The sequence below is a fragment of the Podarcis raffonei genome, chromosome 15 (assembly GCF_027172205.1).
Source record: "Podarcis raffonei isolate rPodRaf1 chromosome 15, rPodRaf1.pri, whole genome shotgun sequence".
Lineage (NCBI taxonomy): Eukaryota > Metazoa > Chordata > Lepidosauria > Squamata > Lacertidae > Podarcis > Podarcis raffonei.
This window is the reverse complement of record NC_070616.1, coordinates 43,502,784-43,528,889: the sequence shown is the minus strand read 5'-3', so window position 1 is coordinate 43,528,889 and position 26,106 is coordinate 43,502,784. Positions and strand designations below refer to the sequence as shown.

Genomic DNA, 26,106 nt, shown 5'->3' with positions numbered 1-26,106 from the left:
TCACATCTACTACTGTGGGCAAGAAACTCGTAAAAGAAATGGAGTGGCCCTCATAGTCAACAAAAGAGTGGCGAAAGCTGTACTGGGATGCAATCTCAAAAATGATAGAATGATCTCGATACGAATCCAAGGCAGACCTTTTAACATCACAGTAATCCAAGTTTATGCACCAACTACTGATGCTGAAGACACTGAAATTGACCAGTTCTATGAAGACTTACAAGGCCTTATAGAAGTAACACCAAAGAAGGATGTTCTTCTCATTATAGGGGATTGGAATGCTAAAGTAGGGAGGCAAGAGATAAAAGGAACAACTGGCAAGTTTGGCCTTGGAGATCAAAACGAAGCAGGGCAAAGGCTAATAGAGTTCTGTCAAGAGAACAAGCTGGTCATCACAAACACGCTTTTCCAACAACACAAGAGACGACTCTACACATGGACATCACCAAATGGGCAGTATCGTAATCAGATTGATTATATTCTCTGCAGCCAAAGATGGAGAAGCTCTATACAGTCAGCAAAAACAAGACCTGGAGCTGACTGTGGCTCAGATCATCAGCTTCTTATAGCAAAATTCAAGCTTAAACTGAAGAAAGTAGGAAAAATCACTGGGCCGGTAAGATACAATCTAAGTCAAATCCCTTATGAATACACAGTGGAAGTGACGAACAGGTTTAAGGATTTAGATTTGGTGGACAGAGTGCCTGAAGAACTATGGATGGAGGCTCGTAACATCGTACAGGAGGCAGCAACGAAAACCATCCCAATGAAAAGGAAATGCAAGAAAGCAAAGTGGCTGTCCAACGAGGCCTTACAAATAGCGGAGGAGAGAAGGCAAGCAAAATGCGAGGGAGATAGTGAAAGATACAGGAAATTGAATGCAGATTTCCAAAGAATAGCAAGGAGAGACAAGAAGGCCTTCTTAAACGAGCAATGCAAACAAATAGAGGAAAACAACAGAATGGGAAGAACCAGAGATCTGTTCAAGAAAATTGGAGATATGAAAGGAACATTTCGTACAAAGATTACCATAATAAAGGACAAAAGTGGTAATGACCTAACAGAAGCAGAAGACATCAAGAAGAGGTGGCAAGAATACACAGAGGAATTATACCAGAAAGATATGGATGTCTCGTACAACCCAGGTAGTGTGGTTGCTGACCTTGAGCCAGACATCCTGGAAAGTGAAGTCAAATGGGCCTTAGAAAGCATTGCAAATAACAAGGCCAGTGGAAGTGACGGTATTCCAGCTGAACTATTTAAAATTTTAAAAGATGATGCTGTTAAGGTGCTACACTCAATATGCCAGCAAATTTGGAAAACTCAGCAGTGGCCAGAAGATTGGAGAAGATCAGTCTACATCCCAATCCCAAAGAAGGGAAGTGCCAAAGAATGCTCCAACTACCGCACAATTGCACTCATTTCACACGCTAGCAAGGTTATGCTTAAAATTCTACAAGGAAGGCTCAAACAGTATGTGGATCGAGAACTCCCAGAAGTGCAAGCTGGATTTAGAAGAGGCAGAGGAACCAGAGACCAAATTGCAAACATGCGCTGGATTATGGAGAAAGCTAGAGAGTTCCAGAAAGACATCTACTTCTGCTTCATTGACTATGCAAAAGCCTTTGACTGTGTCGACCACAGCAAACTATGGCAAGTTCTTAAAGAAATGGGAGTGCCTGATCACCTCATCTGTCTCCTGAGAAATCTCTATGTGGGACAAGAAGCTACAGTTAGAACTGGATATGGAACAACTGATTGGTTCAAAATTGGGAAAGGAGTACGACAAGGCTGTATTTTATCTCCCTGCTTATTTAATTTATATGCAGAATACATCATGCGAAAGGCTGGGCTGGATGAATCCCAAGCTGGAATTAAGATTGCCGGAAGAAATATCAACAACCTCAGATATGCAGATGACACAACCTTGATGGCAGAAAGTGAGGAGGAATTAAAGAACCTTTTAATGAGGGTGAAAGAGGAGAGCGCAAAATATGGTCTGAGGCTCAACATCAAAAAAACGAAGATCATGGCCACTGGTCCCATCACCTCCTGGCAAATAGAAGGTGAAGAAATGGAGGCAGTGAGAGATTTTACTTTCTTGGGCTCCATGATCACTGCAGATGGTGACAGCAGCCACGAAATTAAAAGACGCCTGCTTCTTGGGAGAAGGGCAATGACAGGCCTAGACAGCATCTTGAGAAGTAGAGACATCACCTTGCCAACAAAGGTCCGTATAGTTAAAGCCATGGTTTTCCCAGTAGTGATGTATGGAAGTGAGAGCTGGACCATAAAGAAGGCTGATCGCCAAAGAATTGATGCTTTTGAATTATGGTGCTGGAGAAGACTCTTGAGAGTCCCATGGACTGCAAGAAGATCAAACGCATCCATTCTTAAGGAAATCAGCCCTGAGTGCTCACTGGAAGGACAGATCGTGAAGCTGAGGCTCCAGTTCTTTGGCCACCTCATGAGAAGAGAAGACTCCCTGGAGAAGACACTGATGCTGGGAAAGATGGAGGGCACAAGGAGAAGGGGGCGACAGAGGACGAGATGGTTGGACAGTGTTCTCGAAGCTACAAACATGAGTCTGTCCAAACTGCGGGAGGCAGTGAAAGACAGAGGTGCCTGGCGTGCTCTGGTCCATGGGGTCACGAAGAGTCGGACACGACTAAACGACTAAACAACAACAACAAAGTAGTTGCAGGTGGCGCTGTGGGTTAAACCACAGAGCCTAGGACTTGCTGATCAGAAGGTCGGCGGTTCGAATCCCCGCGATGGGATGAGCTCCCGTTGCTCGGTCCCTGCTCCTGCCCACCTACCAGTTCGAAAGCACGTCAAAGTGCAAGTAGATAAAAAGGTGCCGCTCCGGCGGGAAGGTAAACGGTGTTTCTGTGCGCTGCTCTGGTTCGCCAGAAGCGGCTTAATCATGCTGGCCACATGACCTGGAAGCTGTACACCGGCTCCCTCGGCCAGTAAAGCGAGATGAGCGCCGCAGCCCCAGTCATCAGCGACTGGACCTAATGGTCAGGGGTCCCTTTACCTTTACTAGTTGCAGTTAGTAATTTGTCAGTATTGCTTTAGATGACTGTGTGTTGTTCATTTTTCATTATGTTTAAACTTCTGAGGCGAGGTGTCTCTTTGTGATGCATTTCCTTTGGGGTAGGTATTACAAGATAATAAAGATAATAAATGACAATCATTGCCTGCCTATATCTGAGTACAGGAGGGCAGCTTGGGCAATGAGTGTACAACTGATGGCTGATACAGTAACTCAGGGCATTTGAATACTTTAATTACTTTTTCTTGGTGTAATAGGATTCATGCTTTGTAACCCTGTCTTGTTTAACCATTAGTCAGTCAGTCAGTCAGTTTTATATAGCCAAAGGCTGCCACAATGTACACAGGATCATTCAACAATTAAAAGAAAATATGCTGAATTAATACAAAAAAACTTAAAATATTTATATTATCCAGACATTACCTACTCTAAACAGAGCTATAAAAGTACCTTAATATACAGGTTAAGACATTAAACAATAAAATTTATATGCTAAAATCACCACATGGCCACTAATATATTAAAAAATAATGTTAATTAATACAATGTGCAATTATATTCGGAGTTTGGTGATAAAGATAGAATATAGCTTGATGTAGATAGGGTCAAATAAGTTCATCTCCTTTACAGTTGGTGGCTATCTTGGCTATATAATTTGCTCTAGTTTTCCTAGCGGCAGTTGCAAAGAGTGCTACACACCAGGTCACATACTTATCTATGTGAGGAGATATAAAATCATGTCAGAGGCGTTCTGGCCAGGGGACCTTGTCATTATAGGTGCTAAAAATTGTTCTCTTGCTTCATTATATAAGGGGCAGTGTGATATATAATGCATAAAGTCCTCTAATTCAGGGCATCCCGTAATGCAAACATGGTCATTTGTTGGTATGCCTCTGTGTCTCCCATCTCTATAAGCAGAGTTTATTGTATTTAATCGTAACTCTGTAAAAGCTTTCCCAAGTTGTACAAAAGTCAGTTCATTGAAATAAGGTGTATGTTCGTGGACCTCTCTAAGTTTAAAATATAATGGGGTGCATGTGGATGTGTACATAGAGTTTAGGTCATTTTTAGTTGCCACTGCCCTTATGGGTCATTTGAAAATATTTTTCTGGAAATATAAGGAAAGTTACTTGATCTCAGTCATTGAGAGGTCATATTTGCCCATCAGTTGGGCAGCATGATGTGCCCAGTTTTTAAGGGGTAATCCATTCGAGAGCTCAATCAGGCATTTTTTTGGTAGCTTAGTGTTGTCCATCTGTTGAATTCTAAACCAGTAGCAGAGGATTCTTTTATCTATTTGGCTCTCTGTGCTCAACATACAAGTTTCCAACCTAACCATGGCAGATTGCATGTCTTTGGGTAAACCTAAAAGGATTCTTAAAAAATAATTCTGTGGGGATTCCAAACCAGAGACATTTGAGGTACCCCAAACCTCTGCACCATATAAAAGCTGGGCCATTGATTTTGCTTTATAGATAGAGCTGGGTTAACCAGATTTCCACTTTTACAAGCAGCGAATTTCAAAATAGCTTTTGCTGATTTAAAGGCTTGCAATTTAATATTGGATAGCTGTATATTTAATATTGGATAGCTGTATATTCCAAGATAGTTCATAGCATAGACATAACCATTATGTCTATGCTACAAATAGTACCTGTCACTGCCTTCCTCGCATTCACATACCTATGGTTTATTTATCTTGGTTTTGTTTGACAGTGATCTGTAGTTGTACATGGACTACGTATCTGGTCATCAGATCCCATTTGGTAACATTTATTTTGCAGAATTTTGTATGACCTTTTAAAATTATTTTTAAAGTACAACTTCTTATAGTCTACTCATGGGAATTGATTCATAAAGGTCTAACAGGAATTGGGAAAACAAATCAGTCTTCTCTTTTACACGTCATTTTAAATTCTAAGTTTGGATTTTTGCAATGAGCTTTCTGGGGCTGCCCTTCGGGATGATCTAGAGGTTGTAGCTAGTGAAAAATGTGGTAGCTTTTACTGTTCACTGGGCATAATATCAGCATTATATTTGTTATGTATTGAAGTTCTCGCCCTGGGCCAGCAGGGAGATACTGTAGATAGTTTTCACTCAGGTCCACATCAGTTATTTTAGGCGGGAAACCCTGGGTTGTTGTTGCTACAATGTTGACAGCCGGCTGCCTATAAAAGCAGGCCGGCTGAGCTGTTTGCTGTTCAGTTCTGTCCAGCTTACAAGTAAGGAGCTGCTCTGGAGAAATCGCTGTGTCGTCTGCTATGTTCGCCCACAACTTAACACTGGCGACGAGGATGGGATAAATGGACATCAGAGCACAGCCAGATGCAGCCACCTCTGAGCAGAACTGAATCACTGAGCTGAATCACTGAGCGAAATCACTGAACAGAACCAATTCAGAGCTGACTGTTCTGGCTAGAGCACGGTGTTCCATCCATCGCCCTTCACGCCGGCATCAGAATCATGGCTTCACTTGTGCCTCTACCGCCGTTTGCGCCAGCCTCTGAATCATGGGACTCCTACCTCGCTCGGTTCGACTGCTACCTCCAAGCCAACGAGCTGACACAAGTATCACAGGAGCGTAAGCGGGGCCTGTTCCTCAGCCTCTGTGGGCCTGAGGTGTTTGAGACGGCCCGAGCATTGGTTGCGCCTGAAGCAGTCCAGGCAACACCGTGGGACACGATCCAAGAGAAGCTCCGCAACCACTACGCACCAAAGCCGTCCAAGATTGCTGCCCGCCATGCGTTCTACCACCGGAACCAGGCAGAGGGGAAGTCAATCAACAACTACACCACCGCCCTGCGACAGGCTGCAATGCACTGCGAGTTCCGAGACTTAGACGATGCCCTGATGGATCGAATCGTCTGCGGGGTCTGGGACATCCATCTGCAACGGCGTCTCCTCACCAAGCCAGACCTCACGCTACAGAAAGCCATTGAGGAGGCTGTGGCCTCAGAAGCTGCCCAGGAGATCCGCAAGTCCAGCAGCCTGCGTCTTGCTAGGAAGCCAGTTCCAGTGCATCATGAAGAGGCCAGCAGTGATGAGGCATCCTCCAGTGAAGACGATGACGTGCACCAGACAAAGCGGGAGCGCAGGAAGTTGCAACAGAAGTCCAAGGGCCAACCGGAATGTGCCGGCTGCGGAGGCAACCATTCCCGTGCCAAGTGTCGATTCAGAGACGCCATCTGTAGGAAGTGTTCCAGAAGGGGCCACATCGCTAAGGTCTGCCGATCGGCTCCGTCTGACACCCCCCCTTCACCGACTCGCAAGTCCAAGTCTTCACTCCAGTCTGCCAAGGAAAGCTGTTTCGCTCTCACCAACTGCCGCTGCCTGTCTGGAACCACGATTGGCCAAACCGACTCGCCTACGCGACGCAAGCTGAACGTCACGGTGCTCATTGAAGGAGCTCCATGTGACATGGAGATCGACACCGGGTCTGCCCTGTCCATCGTGTCTTGGAGCACCATCAAAAGACTGGTACCCAGAGTGTCCAAAAGGCAACTCGACTCTCACCGCGTACACCTGAGAGACTACCAGGGAAACGACATTCCCGTGGTAGGCATTGGCCGGTTCCGGATCGCCTTCAAGGATTTTTCGGGCCTGCTCCGGTTGGTGGTGGTCGAAGGTCAGCGGCCAAGCCTCCTAGGGCTAGACTGGTTTGATGCCCTCGGCCTGAAAGTCACTGGCATCAACTGCATCTCTAACGCAGAGACTGAGGGTCTGGTCAAAGACTTTGCCGAGGTTTTTGACGGCACTTTGGGGCAGTATACAGGTACGCCCATCTCCTTTAGCCTTGATCCACAAGTCGCCCCCATCAAGCTAAAGCCATGCCGGGTTCCCTTTGCTCTCAAGGCTAAAGTGGACGAACAACTGGACAAGCTGATCGCCCAAGGAGTTTTGGAGCCGGTTGACCACGCCAAGTGGGAAACCCCCATCGTCACGCCTGTCAAGCCAGACGGGTCGGTGAGAATCTGCGCTGACTACAAGTGCACGATCAACAAGGCACTTCAGCAGCACGCTTATCCGGTTCCTGTTGTCCAACACCTGCTGCATTCCCTGGGTGAGGGTAAGGTCTTCGCTAAGCTGGACCTTGCCCAAGCCTATCAACAACTGCCCGTCGATGATGCCACTGCTGAAGCCCAGACGATTGTCACCCACCGAGGGGCATTCCGTTGCCTCCCGTTGCAGTTCGGGGTGAGTGTGGCTCCTGGCATCTTCCAAAGCCTTATGGAGCGTCTCCTGCAAGGGCTTCCGGGCGTGGTACCATATTTTGATGACGTCTTGGTGTCTGCAGACTCACACCAGCAGCTGTTCGAGCGCCTCCGTGCCGTGCTGACCAGGTTCCAAGAGGCCGGGCTCAAGGTAAAGAGGGAGAAGTGCCAGATCGCCGTTCCACAGGTAGAGTTCCTGGGCTATCTTATTGACGCCTCCGGCCTTCACCCGACCACATCCAAGGTCCGCGCTATCCAACAGGCCCCCATCCCAAAGAACAAGACGGAGTTGCAGGCGTTCCTGGGGCTGCTGAACTTTTATAACATGTTCCTGCCCCACAAAGCCACGGTGGCTGAGCCTCTTCTCCTCAGCACAAAGACGCCTTGGTCCTGGGGTCATCGGGAGACGGCGGCCTTCAACGCGGTCAAGGCTCTCCTTTCATCGGACCGTGTGCTGGTACAGTACAGTGAATCCAGGCCGCTGGTCCTTGCCTGCAACGCCTCACCTTTTGGCATCGGCGCTGTCCTTAGTCACCGTTTTTCAGACGGAAGAGAAGCACCGCTCGCCTACTTTTCCAGGATGCTATCTCCGACGGAACGGAATTACAGCCAGCTCGATGAGGCACTGGCACTTGTGGCTGGAGTGAAGAGGTTCCATGAATACCTCTATGGCAGGACTTTTGACCTCATCACTGACCACAAGCCGCTCCTGGGCCTCCTCGCCGGTGATCATCCAACTCCACCGGTCCTCTCGCCACGCATGCTGCGATGGACTGTTTTCCTGGCTGCCTACCACTACCGGCTCGTCCATCGCCCAGGGAAATCGATGGGCCATGCCGACGCCCTCAGCCGTTGCCCTCTTCCAGCGTTTGTGGAAGACCAGGCTCCAGCTTCATCGCTCCTCCTGATTGAGGATCTTCCAGCAGCGCCTGTATCGGCTGCCACTGTGGCCTCCGCATCTGCCCAGGATTGCACCATCAGCCGGGTGCTCAACTGGGTGTGGAGGGGGTGGCCACAAGGGTCTTTTGCATTGGAGTTCCAGCCCTTCGCAACCAGACAACATGAACTCTCGGCTCATCGCGGCTGTCTGCTGTGGGGAGACCGCGTCGTGATTCCCCAGGGACTCCGTCAGCGCGTCCTGGAGGCTTTGCACGTTGACCACCCGGGAATTGTCAAAATGAAGGTGTTGGCTCGGTGTTACATCTGGTGGCCTAACATGGACGATGCCATCACTGCCTGGGTGTCCGCCTGTCAAGCGTGCCAAGAGTCGAGGCCTGCACCACCGGCAGCTAAGGGACACACCTGGGAGACGCCAAAGACACCCTGGTCGAGGGTGCAGATCGATCTGGCTGGCCCCTTTCACGGCCGGACCTTTATGGTAGTGGTGGACGCCTATTCCAAATGGCTGGAGGTGGCCCTGATGCCCTCCACCACTACCGAGGCCGTCATCCGGGTGCTGCGAGGCCTGTTTGCGACGCATGGGTGTCCTGATGTCCTTGTCTCCGACAATGGACCGCAGTTCACGTCAAGCACTTTTGAGCGGTATCTTTTGGGACTGGGCATCCACCATGCCCTAACGGCACCCTTTCATCCATCCAGCAATGGGCAAGTGGAGAGAATGGTGCGCTTGGCAAAAGAGGCACTGGCACGCCTGGACCGGGGAGACTGGCACGAGTGGGTCGCCGAATACTTGTTCGTGCAACATATCACCCCTCATGCGGCCACAGGACGGAGTCCTGCTGAACTGCTTATGGGCCGCCGCCTCAGGTCACCGCTCGACCGGCTGCACCCGGACTTTGCCGTGGCTGAACCCCCAGGCTGTGCCAACGCGCCACGGTCATTTGTTCCAGGAAACCAGGTCTTTGCCCGGAACTATGTGGGAGACATTCCTTGGGTGCCAGCCACAGTAGTGGGAGTCACTGGACCTCGCTCGTACCAGGTGGCACTCGAAGATGGACGCTTGTGGCGCTGGCACATAGACCAGCTTAGGCGCAGGGTTGGGGACTTGGACACTACCGTGGTGCCCCCAACTGCGCTTGTGGCTCCAGAAGAGACACTTACAGATGGCGAGGCTCCACCTACACCTCCCTCGCAAACTGCCAGCGTGGAGCCAAACCAAGCCGCTTCAGAGGGTCTGCCAGACTTACCACAGACTCAGACCACTCCACTTGCGGAGGCTCCACCCACAGCAGCGGATCCAGGGGATTTGGTTTCAACGCCACCTAGGGTCGCACCACAGCCTCAGCAAGAATTGTGTGGCCCTCCGGACTTGGCTACCAGTCCCCGGTGGTCTGGCAGAGTTTCCAAGCGCCCAATTTATTTAAAGGACTATGTTGCTGGACATGTATCACTGTTGGTCTAAGTATGGGAAATGTAACCGATATGCTTTTGTGCCTAATTGAACCATTACGTGTAGTGCTGTATATAAGGAAACCATTACGGTTGTAACTAACGCCTTATCTCGGTGGGGAGGGGTGTTATGTATTGACGTTCTCACCCTGGGCCAGCAGGGGGATACTCAGGTCCACGTCAGTTATTTTAGGCGGGAAACCCTGGGTTGTTGTTGCTACAATGTTGACAGCCGGCTGCCTATAAAAGCAGGCCGGCTGAGCTGTTTGCTGTTCAGTTCTGTCCAGCTTACAAGTAAAGAGCTGCTCTGGAGAAATCGCTGTGTCGTCTGCTATGTTCGCCCACAACTTAACAATATTAACCTGCTGCTGTACTGGCTGCCAACTAGCTGCTGTTATGTTCAAAGTGCTGTTATTAGTGTACAGATAGCAACACCCTAGTGATCCCGGGCCCTAAGGAAGTTAGAGTGGCTTCAACCAGAGCCAGGGCCTTTTCAACTCTGGCTCCGGCCTGGTGGAACGCTCTGCCTCATGAGACCAGGGTCCTGCAGGATCTGATTTCTTTCCGCAGGGCCTGTAAGACAGAGTTGTTCTGCCTGGCCTTTGGCTTGGAGCCAATTTGATTCCCTCCCTCTCTTTCTTTTTTTCTTTCCTTCTCCTGCGTTGAGGCTACATTTTAATATTTTAATGTTTCAATATTTTAATGTTGTACTCTAATTTTGTTTTTAAGTTGTAATCATTCAAATGGTTTTTATTATTGCTTGTAAGCCGCTCTGAGCCCGGCCTTGGCTGGGGAGGGCGGGGTATAAATAAAAAATTACTATTATTATTATTATTATTATTATTATTATTATTATTATTACAGAGCCCTATCAAACTAGGGACCAGAATACCTAAAAGGTTGTCTCTCTTGGCTGATCACTCCATTCTTCAAGAAAGGGCATTCAGCAGATACCATCCTATCAGGAGGTTCGTTCTGCTATAGGGCAGAACAGTAATTCTATATTAGAATTACGCCTAGGCTTTGGAACTCCAAATACACCCACACCCACACCCCAGTTGGAATCTGTGGTAGATTTGAATGTATTTTATTAATGTATTGTATACATATATGTATACATGTATATTTGTATATATATATGCATTGTATATATTGTATATATATGTATATATATATTGTGTGTGTGTGTGTGTGTGTGTATATATATATATATATATATATATATATATATATATATGTATGTATGTATACATGTATGTATACATATATATTTGCTTGTTTGCTAATGTATTGAAACTTTTTAATTGCTTGTCACCCAAATGGTCTCCAAGTAACTTACAATGAAAACACATTATACTGTACATTATACCATAGAAGGAGAGGGGGAGGGCCATATAACACATCAATATTCCATGCAATGTATTGGGGAAACAAATAAACAAATCCACCACCCCCAGAACAGTGTTTTTGTTTTTTGTAAAAAAGCAGTACACACACAATAAACAAAAGAATATTCCCACCCACTAGCAGATAAAAATAAAGCCTCAACACCCAACATCCTATTCCCTAGCCCAGAAACCATTCACATCACTCTTCCATTGTCTCCTGAGACAAATGGATGCCAGCAGCATTTTTTAAATCCCCACTGAGACGTCTGGTGGGTCCTCCAGGGATGGTCTGGTGTCTCCTCTCCTTCCAGGGAGGACCAGAAGCAAAAGCAAAACAGAAATATGGTAAAACTGTTCTCTGCTACCTGCTCTGCAGTTGTTCCATCTGCTGCTGCTCTCTTGCTGCTGGTGGCAGGGCGTAAGACTGATGTGTCTGCCTGGGAATTTATCCTCCCACCTAGCTGTCTGGTGTCAAGGCCAGTTGCTGTAAATCGGGTGAGGCAGGGGGAAGGGTAGGTCTTGCAAGAATAGTCTGGCATATTGTTTGTGTGTTTTAATTGTTTTTATATATGCAGTTGTTCCTGTCCTTGTGTATACAACTGAATTTTATGTTTTGATCATCTTCTAAATCACTTCAGGATCCCTCATGGAAAGAGATTTGAAATGAAATAAAAATTGTAAACCACCATAAAGAGCAATTATGGTTTAAAGGTGAATGTGTAAAATGTTAGTGGACAAAAAGAAAATTGTAGCTGATTTACTCCACCACCACTGCAGCTATAACTAAGGTTTGTTCTTTGCTAACCACTCATGGTTTAGAGAGAGACAAATCATGAGCCCCTGTTGGATAGCACTAAGTCAAACCAATGCTTATTTCTGGATAGTGCTTTGAGAGCAGGGGAGGAGCAAAGCAGCTAAACTTTTCTTCCTGTGCATTAGCAATGCTTTTAAAGCCCTAGTTCAGCTTAACTGTGTCTTAAAGCGATGTGCAAGCTGTGCTACTCAGATTGTAAATTTAGGTTATTTCTTATACTATTGAATCATATAATTGCAGGAATATTAAACTACTAAAAGAAAAGGAGAGAGGACTTGAGTATTGTTAGGGCACTGATAATTTTGAGAAATTACCAGAGTTTGGCCTAATTATTCATAATTAGGTTTGTGTCTTGAATTAAACATTAGCATTTACTCCTTTTTTTCTTTCTACCACCAGCACTTTGACAAGATGGTACTCTAGAGTAGTATTCCAGCTGCCTCATCAAGAAATTGTAGATAGCCTGAAGGTCTGCTTGGTGGGTGCCCTGCAGAAGTTCCATGAGGTGAGGAAAACACAAGTTTTTTTCTGGCAGGGATGAACTACTGAGGAAAGCCTGACCAGCCTAATAACTTCCTGTACTGAAAAGAAAAAATATTTATTTGTGCTGGTCCTGAGATACCAATATGGTTGTCCTGCACACTGGTATCAGGTGCAGTATCTTAGCAGTAGGAAAAGCCATCTACCCTTGTTTAGTGGACTCCTGGCCCATTGCAGTGCTGCTTCTGTAGAATCCCACTTGTACATGAGGGGGAGAGGGTGGGGTAGCAGCCGGTCTTCGCCGCACACCCATATGGTCTTATCTGATTGCAGTGCTGTAGGGTGTTCACCTGGCTCCCCACCCCACTGCAGTACCCCTGCTGCTAGGATAAGCCCACTAGCAAAGGGAAGGTTGCCGGATGCCCCTTGTGTGACCCCCACCCCCCACCTCACTGCTTCAGGGCAAGCATGATTACATGTGAGGCTGAGAATAGCAGCTTCAGCAGTGCCACAGCTGGGTGGAGCAAGTGGCGGAATGCATGTTGGGGGGGGGACCACTGAGGGTAGCCTGCCTAGGCCCTTCAAAAATTAGAGGTGCAGCTTTGCTTTTGCTACTCCTTGCTGAAATATAGATTGCAAATTTTGGGCAGGGACCTGTTTATATTGCTAATATTCTCTAGAATGTTGGTAGTGCCCTATAAACTCAAGTAACAAGTGCTGTTCTTTTTAATGGAGAGGTATAGTCACAGGAGTAACTTTCCCCAGTCTCCATACAACTTACTCTTTTTGAGTTTTTTGCAGTCAGCCATGGCACTAATTATCTTGAATGAGAGCAGAAAGGGTTACAAATAAAGACAGTGCATTTGTGTCTGTATACTGGAGGTATCTAGAGTGCCCAGAGGAGATGTTTGCCTGAGTTATCCAGGTCTCTCTGCATATATTACAACATCATAACCTACATGTTTGGTCTCTTGAAGGTGAACCACGATCTCCCTGAAAAGATTGTAGTTTACAGAGATGGTGTATCGGATAGCCAGCTGAAAATGGTGGAGAGCTATGAAATCCCCCAGCTAGAGAAATGCTTTGAAGCTTTTGAGAATTATGAGCCTAAAATGGTGGTGATGGTTGTACAGAAGAAAATCAGTGCCAACATGTATTTGGCAGCCACTGATCACTTCTCCACTCCGTCTCCGGGTACAGTGATAGACCACACAATCACCAGCCGAGATTGGTGAGTGAAAAGCAGTCACACAGCCCTTTCTCTCCATATTTTCACAGGCTACTCTGCTCTTTTTGTAAGAAGAATTTGTTGCTTATAGTTGATTGATTTAGATATTTGCCACAGTTTAGTGCAACATGAATAAATTGGAATGAACATTGAGTTTTGCATGCTTCCTCCTTCCATGTGGGTGGGGAAGGATCTTGAAAGTTTCTCCTTCTAGCCTTCGTTATACATATATCATGCAGACCAGGAACTGTGTTTAATCTTAAATGTGGTTCATGTCAAACAGACTAACTTCAGTAACTGGTTTGAAGTTGGCTTGTTTGAAACTAGACAGTTAATGTCAAATAGAGTTGGTTGGTCCATATGACACAACAGTCCATTACTAAGTCAAAGCTTTCAAGCTTCTTGTCCCAGCCACTTGTGAAGAGGGGAAAGAGGAACATGTGTTTATTCTTGCTCATTGACATTGTGTATAGCATGTTTGTGTGTAGGTTCCTTTGCTGAAATGATCTGTCTGTTTTCTCAAACTGTTAAACCAAAATGTACTCTCCTGTAACTTAAGTCCATTAAATGAGTCTGTCCTTTGGGGCATCCGAGAAGTCTTTACTATCTTCTGTGTGACAGAAGATGCTTTGGTTTCCCCCCTCAGTCTTCTCTTCCCTCCAGTGCTCTTAAGCTTTCCTCATAGGGTTTGTTTCCAAACCAACACTTGAAAGTCTTTGTTGCCCTCCTCTGAACCCAATTCCATCTTCCCACCACCATAGAATAAATCAGGTGAAATGTGGCTGACTGACCGAACCCAAAGGGTGCTCATCAATGGTTCCTCTTCATCCTGGAGAAGAGTGACTAGTGGGGTGCCACAGGGTTCTGTCTTGGGCCCGGTCTTATTCAACATCTTTATCAACGACTTGGATGATGGACTCAAGGGCATCCTGATCAAATTTGCAGATGACACCAAACTGGGAGGGGTGGCTAACACCCCAGAGGACAGGATCACACTTCAAAACAACCTTGACAGATTAGAGAACTGGGCCAAAACAAACAAGATGAACTTTAACAGGGAGAAATGTAAAGTATTGCACTTGGGCAAAAAAAAATGAGAGGCACAAATACAAGATGGGTGACACCTGGCTTGAGAGCACTACATGTGAAAAGGATCTAGGAGTCTTGGTTGACCACAAACTAGACATGAGCCAACAGTGTGACGCGGCAGCTAAAAAAGCCAATGCAATTCTGGGCTGCATCAATAGGAGTAAAGCATCTAGATCAAGGGAAGTAATAGTGCCACTGTATTCTGCTCTGGTCAGACCTCACCTGGAGTACTGTGTCCAGTTCTGGGCACCACAGTTCAAGAAGGACAGTGACAAACTGGAACGTGTCCAGAGGAGGGCAAGCAAAATGGTCAAAGGCCTGGAAACGATGCCTTACGAGGAACGGCTAAGGGAGCTGGGCATATTTAGCCTGGAGAAGGGGAGGCTAAGGGGTGATATGATAGCCATGTTCAAATATATAAAAGGATGTCACATAGAGGAGGAAGAAAGGTTGTTTTCTGCTGCTCCAGAGAAGCGGACACGGAGCAATGGATCCAAACTACAAGAAAGAAGATTCCACCTAAACATTAGGAAGAACTTCCTGACAGTAAGAGCTGTTGGACAGTGGAATTTGCTGCCAAGGAGTGTGGTGGAGTCTCCTTCTTTGGAGGTCTTTAAGCAGAGGCTTGACAACCATATGTCAGGAGTGCTCTGATGGTGTTTCCTGCTTGGCAGGGGGTTGGACTCGATGGCCCTTGTGGTCTCTTCCAACTCTATGATTCTATGATTCTATGATTCTAACTATGTAGTCAGGTTACATAATGTACCTCAATATCAACTTTTACTCTTTAATCCAGAGGTTTCCAGTCTTTGGCAATAACCCTTCTGGAGTTCTTCATTGAACATCTTAAAGATTTGTGTATGAAACTTCTCACTATGTTGAAAATCTTTAGGTGGTCTCCTTGGCAGACTAGATACTATGACACCCTCTGTCTTCCTGGTATCTGTGCCAGTCAAACTGGTGTTCATCTCTGCACTCTTTCCCTTTTTGATAGAGGAAAGAGCCATAAATTTAACCTGATGGGAATAAAAAGCTGCTCATTGGCAGCTGCGACAACAAGTTGTAAATTACTATGCCTATGTGGCTAGATATCAAATTTTCCTCTGGGGAAAAAATAATTTGGGTTTAACCAAGCTACCTGAAGAGCATAGTGCTTCTCAAGTTTACCTGAATGTCTCCAAGCCAACCAGACAGCATGGCCAGGCACATGGGAAGTGGTGGCCACTGGTCAGTGATTTCCCTCTCCCTTAAGGGCTGTACATGACAAATAACCAGTCTTGCAATGTGATCAACAGGTAAGGATCTTCTCTTTTGTTGGCAAGGGGCTTTTTAAAGTCAGCACCGACAGTGCCCTCAAGAAGGTGTTGGGGAAGGGCTGCTGCTCAGTAGCAGAGCACATGGTTTGCATGTGCAAACCTCCCAGGTTCAGCTGCTGGCATTTCTTGGTAGGGCTGCAGAAAATCCTGTAAACACCAGGAGAAGTATTGTGAGTAAATGTAGACAGTTGTGATCTAGATGGCCTAATGGTATTGAATAAGCCCCTCTGTTTCCCAAATTCTTTTTGAGGGATTGAAGAATCGAGTTAGTCCCTCGCTTGCTTGCTTGACTATCTTGCTTGCTGCTTGTAAATAAAAAATATATCTTTATTGATATAATCTCTTTAAACTATGATCTATGTTTTAGGATGTAATTAGGTGATTTCACCATTGATGTCTTCTACTAATTTATGAGTAGAGGACGATGTTTATGTTACAAATTTATTGTAATGTATGATGTTGGTCTTTTGTTTTTGTTTTGCTTTGGTTCTTGTCTGTTTTTTGTAAGTCTTGGCGGTTTTAAATTTGGAGGTTTAAGTACATTATGTTGGTATGGGAAACTGTCGTGTGATGGGCCAATGGCCGTAATAAAGATCAATACAATCTTTATTGATATATATTGTGTGTATATATATATATATAATTATATATATATATATTGATAGCATTTTTTTAAAAAATTATTCTTAGGGTCGATTTTTACTTGATGGCTCATTATGCACGACAAGGTTGTGGCATTCCAACTCACTATGTCTGTGTAAGAAATACTGCCAACCTCAGTCCTGACCACCTGCAGAGGTGAGTGCATTTCATGTTTAGATGTAATCTCTTAATTCCTCTTAGGGATTTATGTGTATGTGTGTGTGTGCTTTTAGTTCACATGTACATAAAGTAATATATAAATATTTATATCATTACTTTTTAAAAGATTAGAAATCGGGTGTTTTCTCATGTCATGCCATTGCAAGTATTATACTGCTGCTCTGATAGTGAGATGGTCCTTTGACTAGGGTGAACAGTTGAGTGTGCCGAATAATGGCTCTAAGGATAACCCATCTGGAGGCTTGGGCTTTGACTAGCTTGCTGTTGGTGAGGATGTGCTTTGCCAAAGTGAAAGATCAGGGGCTCACCTTGGGCCAACTTTAATGTCTTTCAGCACCAGCCAAATTCTTTTGGTTTGTTTTCTGCTGTATTTTTTGTGATTTTAGATGCTCTAGGTCCATGGGGATGATTTGATTGCTCCCTTTATTATATTATTACATGATTTTGTCTGATTGCGAATCCCTACTCCAAATAGTTGTCCTATTTTTGTACATCTTCTGGTTTTATTGGTTTTGTTCTTTTTATTTCTTTTAATTGTTTGTTGCTCAGATAACTCTAATCATAGGATGACTGATACATTTAGTAAATTTTATAAAACAAATGTCTAAGAAATTAGAGTTGACTTCTGAACCTTTACTCTGCTAAACTGAGGGTGGGGAATCTCTGATCTGTGGGTGTTCAAGTTGGCCCGTGAGGCCATTTCCCCCAAACCACACCTAACCATCAGCTGGTGTCATTCAGGATATCATTTGATAGGCAGGGTTAAATCCTACATTGACTGTGCAATCCTACACTCAGTAGCCAAACAGAGCAGGATTTAACTGTCATTGAACCCTGCTCAGTTTTGCAAGGGGTTTGCACAGAATCCCTTGCAAAATCAAAGGGGCAAAAACCATCTTCCACCTGCCATTGTAACATCAGGTGATTGATAGGTAGGCAGCCCCACCCACCTGTCAAATAAGGCTGCTGAGGCTGATCCTGATAGGGGTCAGGCCTGTGGAGTCAGAAAGGTTCCCCACCCCTGCCCCGAGCTATCAGAGTAAAAGAGGTGGCTCAATAATGCTTAACACTGAAGCTCCTAAATTAATCATCCTGTCTGAACAGCAGGTACCTTACCTGGCACTGCATTTTACTCTTTCACATCTGTCGGCCTCAGTTTGGCTGAGATCCTTGTAGAATCATTTCCAGAAATACTTTCCTTGCTTGGAATTGAAGTGGAAGACAGCACTCTTGTTGCACATGCTTCTCTCGTCTTCCTCCCTGTACTTATGGATATTGGAATGCACATTGGATAGCAGTGGAGCAGTATATTCATAGAACTAACCGTGGCCATGATCCTAAAGTTCTTAACCCTATGATAAAGTGACTGGTGTTGCCCAGAACTGAATTGGATTAAGTATGGAGAAACTCTGATTTGAAGATCACCAGAATAATGTGAATAATGAAAATATTATATAAAGTGTCTTTCTGATGAAGCACTGTACAAATTAAACCAAACTACAGGTTCTTGCATCCAGGGGCTCCACATAGCGCCTAAAGTAGTTATCTGGTATAATTAATGGCACTTCTTAAGTCTGACAACTTCTCCTGTCACCTCTTAAATGGCCCCTAAAATACCCCTCTTTCTCCCTTGCTTCCCACTTTGCTCATCAGTACTGCTTTTGCCACCTTCTCCCTTGTCCTTTGTTTGGGTTACTCCCCCATTACTTTTTCCTTCCCATTTCCCTTTGTGTTTCTTGTTAATTGTAAGCAGAGCTCTGCAGCTTTTAATTCCATGTGCAGGTATGCAGGTTGGGTTTGATTTAAATCAAATCGATTTAAATCACGATTTAAATCACTACTCAGTAAGACTTGATTTAAATCATTTTTTTACAGAAAGACTCATTATTGCTGGTAAAATCTTAATATTTACAACCAGATGAAGGCTTCATTTTTGGAATAATAAATTTTTACAGTTATATCAAAAATTACTGATTTGGTTATACTATTAGAAATACATAGACATATAATTATGAAATTATTGTGAGGTTTAATAAGTTAACTGTTTATATTTGGACAATTTTTCTGCTGTACTTTATTGGAAGGAGAAAAATAATCATTTTCTTAATAACAATTTAGACAATTCATTTAACTAAAACAGTAACATTATAGCATATTTATCCATGTTTGTTAACCAATGTGGTTAAACAATCTAAAAAAAACTTAGACTGAGTTTTAGCACACATGTAAAACTTAAAACAAATCCTTATTTCCTGATGAATAGCCTTTGAACTATAATGTAACTTAAATAGAAAACTATATTTAGAAAGATTTTTCTTCCACAAGCATTTTATTTTAAAAATCTGATTTAAATAAAAAAAATCTGATTAAACTAAAAAAAAATCCGATTTTTTAATTTTAAATCATTGTTTTTTATCCACCCTGCAGGTATATTTTCCTAGGGCTTTATCAGCACAGTCACTGTTAAAGGTCAATCCTTCCTTCTAGAACGGGGGGGGGGGGGAGTTTCCAGAGAATAAGGTTGATATTCTGTTGGGGGGGGAATTATCCTCTCTCCCTCCCACCTTTTTTAACAGGCTGACCTTCAAGCTTTGCCACATATACTGGAATTGGCCAGGAACCATCAGAGTGCCAGCTCCTTGCAAGTATGCTCACAAGTTGGCCTTTCTCTCAGGTCAAATTCTACACCATGAACCAGCAATTGAGCTCAGTGAAAAGCTCTTCTTCCTATAGTTTCTCCAGCCAGTTGACTCCAGCCAGGAGCATGGAGAAGGCAGTCCCCCAAGGCAGAGATGAGGAGAATCATCCTGTTGGACAGCACATACTGCCCTTGGACCACTAACACACACGTGAGCTCTGCAGTAGCTGTTAGCGTCCTCAGTCCTATGCATGTTTACTTCAAAGTGAATACCCAACTATTCTTCAAATTTCAGCAGTTTGTAACAAGTAATAAATGGTAACCTAATTTCAGCAAAATAGCTAATATCTGGCAACTATTTTAACTTTGTGAATATTGCCTGGAATTTTCATTTTTGTGTTATTGTGTATGTTCAGTTAATACATATCTTGCTTTAGTTTTAATAGGTGGTTATAATACTAGAAAACTTTTTAAAAAACAACAACAACCCATGGACATTCCCCAAGTATCTAAAGATTTTTCAGTTGGATTATTTAAAGGTTTTTTTTCCTATAGTTATATACTTTAACCTTAATACTATCATGTTCTTTAAAAGGAAATGTGTCTTTTCTCTCTTTTTGTTAAAGGTAAAAATTCCTTTGTTAGGCTGGAATAAAAACAAAACTTCCTATATTTATCTGGCTGAACTAACTTTATGTAGTCTCCATACCACTAAATGCCTGTTTTTGCAAGTTGCTCTGTATTAACTATGTAGATTGTGAGTTGTTTAACATAGTTAAATCTCTGAAATGAAGAATATTTTCAACTGGATTTCAGATGCATTGCCAAAGATCGTGGCGGGTCGGGGCTGCTGATTCTTCTAGACCTGTTAGCAGCCTTCGACATGGTCGATCATGAACTCCTGGACCACCGCCTTGCCGACGTGGGGATCCAGGGCACAGTCCTTCAGTGGCTGCACTCGTTTCTCTCTGGTTGGGGACAGAGGGTGGCGCTTGGGGGGGGGGGAATTGTCATCGCGCCACTCCTTGGTGTGTGGAGTGCCTCAGGGTGCTATACTCTCCCCTATGCTTTTCAACATCTTTATGCGCCCCCTCGCCCAGCTTGTCCGGAGTTTGGGGTTGGGCTGCCATCAGTATGCTGATGACACCCAACTCTATCTGTTGATGGATGGCCATCCTGACTCGGCCCCAGACACACTGATCAGATGTTTGGAAGCTGTGGCTGGATGGTTACGTGGGAGCCGGTTGAAGTTAAATCCTTCGAAGACAGAGGTCCTTTGGCTGGGTTGGGACGATATGGGGTTGGGGGGGCAACTCCCATCTCTTGCGGGGGTGCAATTAGTGCCAGCACCATCCGTTAAGAGTTTGGGTGTAATCTTCGACACCCCCCTTTCCATGGAGGCGCAGATTGCAGCTATAACAAAGGCGGCGTTCTTTCATCTCCGCCAAGCTAAGCAGTTGGCTCCTTACCTCTCTCGCCCTGACCTAGCCACTGTGATCCACGCAACTGTCACCTCCAGACTGGATTATTGTAACTCGCTCTACGTGGGGCTGCCCTTGAGACTGACCCAGAAACTCCAGCTGGTGCAGAATGCCGTGGCAAGACTCCTTACGGGGTCCTTGCTGCGAGATCACATTCACCTAGTGCTATACCAGCTGCACTGGCTTCCGGTGGAGTACAGGATCAGGTTTAAGGTGCTGGTTTTAACCTTCATAGCCCTATACGGCCTAGGACCCTCGTACCTACGGGACCGCCTCTCCTGGTATGTCCCACAGAGGAACTTACGGTCTTCAAACAAAAGCATCTTGGAGGTCCCAGGCCACAGAGAAGTTAGGCTGGCCTCAACTAGAGCCAGGGCTTTGTCGGCTGTGGCTCCAATCTGGTGGAACGCTCTGTCACAAGAGACTATGGCCCTGCGGGATCTTTCCGCAGGGCCTGCAAGACAGTGCTGTTCCACCAGGTCTTTGGCCAGGGCACAGCCTGACTCCCTCCTTTGGCAATCCTCAAAGAACTCTAGCCCAATGGTTGCCATTAATCTGATTGGAATTAATTTTATAATGAAATGATTTTAGAATGTTTTATCATTTTACTGTTGTTAGCCGCTCTGAGCCCAGCTTCGGCTGGGGAGGGTGGGATATAAATATTTTTTTAAATTATTATTATTATTATTATTATTATTATTATTATTATTATTATTATCATCATCATCATCCTGGATATCCATACTCACTGTGTGGCCAGTATAGTTACAGCAAGCTTTGGGGTTGAAGCAGGCTAAATATTCAAATAAAGAAATTACAAATCTACATTGGCTAGCTAGCTTTTCACAATTCATAAAGTGTTTTTTTACAGGAGGGGGCAGTGTAGTGCCAGAAACGTTGGGTAAGTTACTGGTTGGCATAGAATGTAGGCATCCACCCAAAAGCTAAGGCTCCCTAATTATTGCTAGGCAATAGTGCAAAGTTGTGCCTGCCTTCAGCCGATAGAAAGCAAGCTTTCAGTGGAAGCATGTGTGGCTACAGTTTCTAACCCAACTCCCTAAGTATACTTTAAGATACCTGCTTTGCCTAATGTGCCTACTATCTAAATCATGTGGATGTGTGATATAAAACTTTCTTACTACCCTGTCTTCCAACCAGGTGTGGCAAGCAGGAGTCAGAGCAGCTTCATTATGAAGGGGTGACTTGAGCTAAGCTTCAGCTGGCCCCTTGTAAGCACAAGCCTATTATGCTTTGCTGTCTGCAAACAATTGTGTTTCTTTCTGTAAACTCCTAGCCCCGCTCCCCCAAAAACTGGGAGAAACAGCTTGACTATTCAATTTATTTTATTTGCTTATTTCATAAAATTTATACAATGCTTGAGTGACTTAAAAAAGAAAACCTCAAAGCAGTTTACAATGGGCTTCCACACATCCTTAAGAATGAGCAAAGAATGGACAACTCCAACGGCTGGCCTGTGCATTCTCCTCATTGCGGTACTACTTGTTAACTCTGTTTGCCTTCAGAAAATGGGTATGGAGAATGGTAGTTTCCTTCAACACTTAAGGAAGGAGTGGCCCTGGGGGACCCTCAGGTCGAAGGGCCTGAGGGGGCCACAATGCCAGGGGAGCATCCTCGCTGTTGGGGCAATGACAGCCGCAGGGGTCTCCACCTGAGGAATGCACCAGCCATGGAGCCTCCTGGGCAGGTCAGGGATCACATCCTAGAGAACATCTCACTCTCCATCAGGAAGTTTCAAAGCTACTTCGTTGTTTGCAAGGATGAAACTCCAGCCATTGGGAACCACATCAAGGTCCTGCAGCAGCTCTATGAGCACCTTGACCATGCACTGCTGTATGGGCTCCAAGATCTCCCTTCAAGCTCCTAGGCCTTTCGAACTGCCTGGGCAGGAGAGGCCCCCTCGGAGTTGAGGGGGTTTCAGCCCCCATGGATTTCTCCTGTTTTTACATTGAGAGTCCAAATGCTCCTGCAGCAGGTGGTGACCACCATGGCACTGCAGGGAGTGGCCAACTGCCACATGTTCCTGGTGGCCTTCAAGCAGCTGGAAAAGAGGAGGAAGGAGGAAGAGCATAAGCAGAAGAAGAGACAGGTGGGCCACGCATAGGTAGAGGCGGTGAGTGTGGAGGCCCTCAGTAGGCAAAGGGGAGACAGGGCCAGCCCCTTTCCAAGCAGTGCCATGAGAAGACAACCAGGGAAGCCCTTCCGAGACAACCCACCCCTCCCGAGTTCAGGGTAGACAACAACTACTTTTTGCTTCTGATGTTCCATGTTTTGGAGAATGAGGAGTAGCTGTTCTGGATGATCCTCATGACTTCTGGGCACATGGAGGGGAACTTCTAGCTTTTCTGTGTGCTGCTGACCGACTGCTACATCTACCTCTGCCGCAAAGGAGCCACTGAAAAGCCGGACATGGTAGAGGAGGCAGTTTCCTATAATGAGGAGGACTGGATCTCATTGGGCCTGGATCAACAGATGAGGAACTTGGTCTTCACCAACCGCAGGAAGCAATTCCTTATGGACATGGCTGACATCACCCTGACCAAGTTTTTCCTGGTGTACCTCAAGTCATCCATGTTCAAAGGTTGCTTGCTGGGAGCCACCCTGTGCTAGCACCCTGCTGGACACTGCCATGGAGAAGTTGGCACTGGCCAAGTTTATGGCTCAGGAATCTAAGCAAGAGACCTTGGATGTGATAGTCTGCTTCTATGGCCTGATCCACTGGGAAGACCCCATGGACACGACTTTGGGACTGGTCCCCTTGGGCTACATGATGGCTGAGCACCCCATCACAAAATAAGGCACCCTGAACTACAAGGCAGGCACCAACTACCTGGGCAAGGAGAAGTGGAAGACTGCTACCTGGTCCTCAGCAACTTCATCTTGTATCAATTGCTGGCCACTGCTAAGTTGGCAGGCATGGTCTTTGTCTCTACAGAGGCTGGCCAGGAATACTGTATCTTGGAATTTGCCCAGGACTGCAAGCTGTACCTGCTCTCCTGCGTGCTCTATTTTAGCTGCACAGTGTAACTGGAGAAGTTCCTTCTGGTGTTGGATACTATGTGGAAAAGCACCTACCAGGTCAACCTTCTGCACAAGCCGATTCAGGACAGCTCTGTCTGGAAGAAGTGCGAGGATGCCCTGAGCTTGATCCACAGCATCTGGCAGTGGATTGGCAGCCTGTGCTGTGGGTGGGCTTCCTGGGACCCCTGTTGTTAGCCTACTGGCAGGCAAGGAGCTGCCAGGCAAGAACTCTGCAGGAGCCTCTTGGTGTTGGCCTTCTTCACAAGCCAGAGGCTGCTTGAAGCTAGGGCTGCTTAGCTGCCAGCAGAACCCAGCTGGAGACAAAGGGGGCCGGGGTGGGGGCCGGGGCGCGTGCACAAACACACACGCGCGTAAAATAGGCCAACAAACAACTGTAATCCTCAAGCAGCTACCACCAGGGCCAGATCCTGTAGCATCTCACCTTCTCTTGCTGCATCTTGGCTGGAGGTTACAAGGGCTGCTAGCAGTGGTGAGCAGGATTGGCTTGGCGATGCTCAGCTAGCAGCCTCTCCCATGCCCTCTGCTCCTTTGGGGAGCAGGCTGCGGGTCCTCCTTTTTGAAGATGGTAATCTCTTATTCATGCTCTGGGCAGGGAGGTCTGGAACTGTTCCACACTTAATATGTCAGACACCCTGCCAGGTCTTGCCCCACTTTCACCCCACCTTGAGGTACAGACAAACCTTCGCTTGCTGCTCTCCCACCTCTCCTTAGTCCCTCTCTCTGGATGTTGTCGTTTTGTGACAGGATCTCCACCTGTTTCTAGCCCCTCTGCCCTGGTCTTGGCAGGCTAATGGGCAAATCTGGCGCAGTGGATTGAGCCTCTGCCATTTCCTTAACAAAGCTGAGAGATTAGGAGGAAGTTCCTGCAGCTGCTGCTTCCTCTGCTAGGCCAGCCAGTGACTCTCTGTCCCCAGGCTTCCCTGGGCGGAGTGGAGTTTCTGAGTAAAGGGCCTGTAGCAAGGAATGGGCTTTGATGTGCTGAGGTCATCCACTTTTCTCCTCTCCTCCCCTCCTAGCCCCACTGCAAACCAAAGAAGCTTCCTTGCCTGGGGGGGGGGGTCTGCCCTGGCCACTGCTGGTGCCCACAGAGTCTGTGCGGATCCTGCCTCTTCACATTCCTGTTCTATAGCAGGAGGGGAGTCCCTCTGTGCCTCCTCCTCCTGACTGGATTTAGATAATAAGGTAATACAGTGGTACCTCGGGTTAAGTACTTAATTTGTTCCGAAGGTCCGTACTTAACCTGAAACTGTTCTTAACCTGAAGGATGCTGCTGGAGCCCGATTCTGGGTTAGCGGAGTCTGTAACCTGAAGTGTCTGTAACCCGAGGTACCACTGTACTGCTGGGGGACCTAGAGGCCATGGCAGGGAGGTGGGTGAGTGCTGCTAATCTGTTTATGCCCCCCTTTTATGAGAACAAATCTGTATGAAGCAGGGGCCACATTGGTTATCCCAGCCATTATATGTTCTCCATGGATAGGCATAGTTCAAGCCTTATTTGACTGACAAGTGTTTTTTTAAAAAAAGCTGTTGGTATTTTAAGTTCCTTTATTTTAACAGAGACGAGACTATGATATGCGTTCATTCAGGGGTCTTCCCCGTCCCCCGGAGGTGGCCTGTGTGGCAGAATGTACCTGTAGATACACCTCCATCCCACCCTGTAATAAAGAAAAAAAGGAAGGGGTGTGAGTTGTGTTTTCTTGGTTGCTGGAGACTTCGTCGTCTTCTCTGTTCTCGGAGGAGGTGGGGGGTGTTACAGTCCCTTGCTCTGATTCTAAGCTGGGCACACACATATTGGATGTATACATCCACACAGTTGGGTGTCCCCCACCCCACTCCCACCCAGCCCCATTTGTTAAGTACAGCATTGGGAGCAGGGACATGTGAACACTCCTGGGGAAATATTGGCTAGAAGAATTTCATTTAAACTTTCTCAAGATGCTTCTGTTGAAGCAGTTCTCAATAAACTTTCTCATGTTGCATTTTGGCAAATTTGGTGACCATCTAAACTTGTTGACTCTGAAATTCTTCAGGCGCTAATGAGAGAACAGAAGGATAAATGTGTCTACTGTAGAACACACTTTTACACTATTAAACTGTTGGCATAGTTGAAGCTTACAAAGCATTGTTACCTTTAACTGAAAGGTTGCATTTGGACTTCGTGTTCATGGAGGT

The 26,106-nt window shown here is 45.8% G+C and overlaps 1 protein-coding gene and 1 pseudogene across 6 annotated transcripts in view; both read left to right on the top strand.

Moving 5' to 3' along the window:
• The window catches only part of PIWIL2 (piwi like RNA-mediated gene silencing 2), a 71,763-nt gene extending 51,698 nt beyond the window's left edge, over window positions 1-20,065 (top strand). For 5 of the 6 annotated variants that reach the window (XM_053367007.1, XM_053367008.1, XM_053367006.1 and 2 more), the window contains 4 exons: window positions 12,220-12,325; window positions 13,278-13,531; window positions 16,624-16,731; window positions 19,332-20,065. In XM_053367007.1, the coding sequence (XP_053222982.1) occupies window positions 12,220-12,325; window positions 13,278-13,531; window positions 16,624-16,731; window positions 19,332-19,488 (625 nt within the window). In that variant the 3' untranslated portion in view covers window positions 19,489-20,065. The remainder of the gene's footprint in view (window positions 1-12,219; window positions 12,326-13,277; window positions 13,532-16,623; window positions 16,732-19,331) is intronic. The other variant, XM_053367004.1, reaches the window with a different exon arrangement.
• A 2,814-nt stretch (window positions 20,066-22,879) lies between these two features.
• Window positions 22,880-25,211, top strand: LOC128403159 (pleckstrin homology domain-containing family M member 2-like; annotated as a pseudogene).
• The last annotated feature ends 895 nt before the right edge of the window (window positions 25,212-26,106 follow it).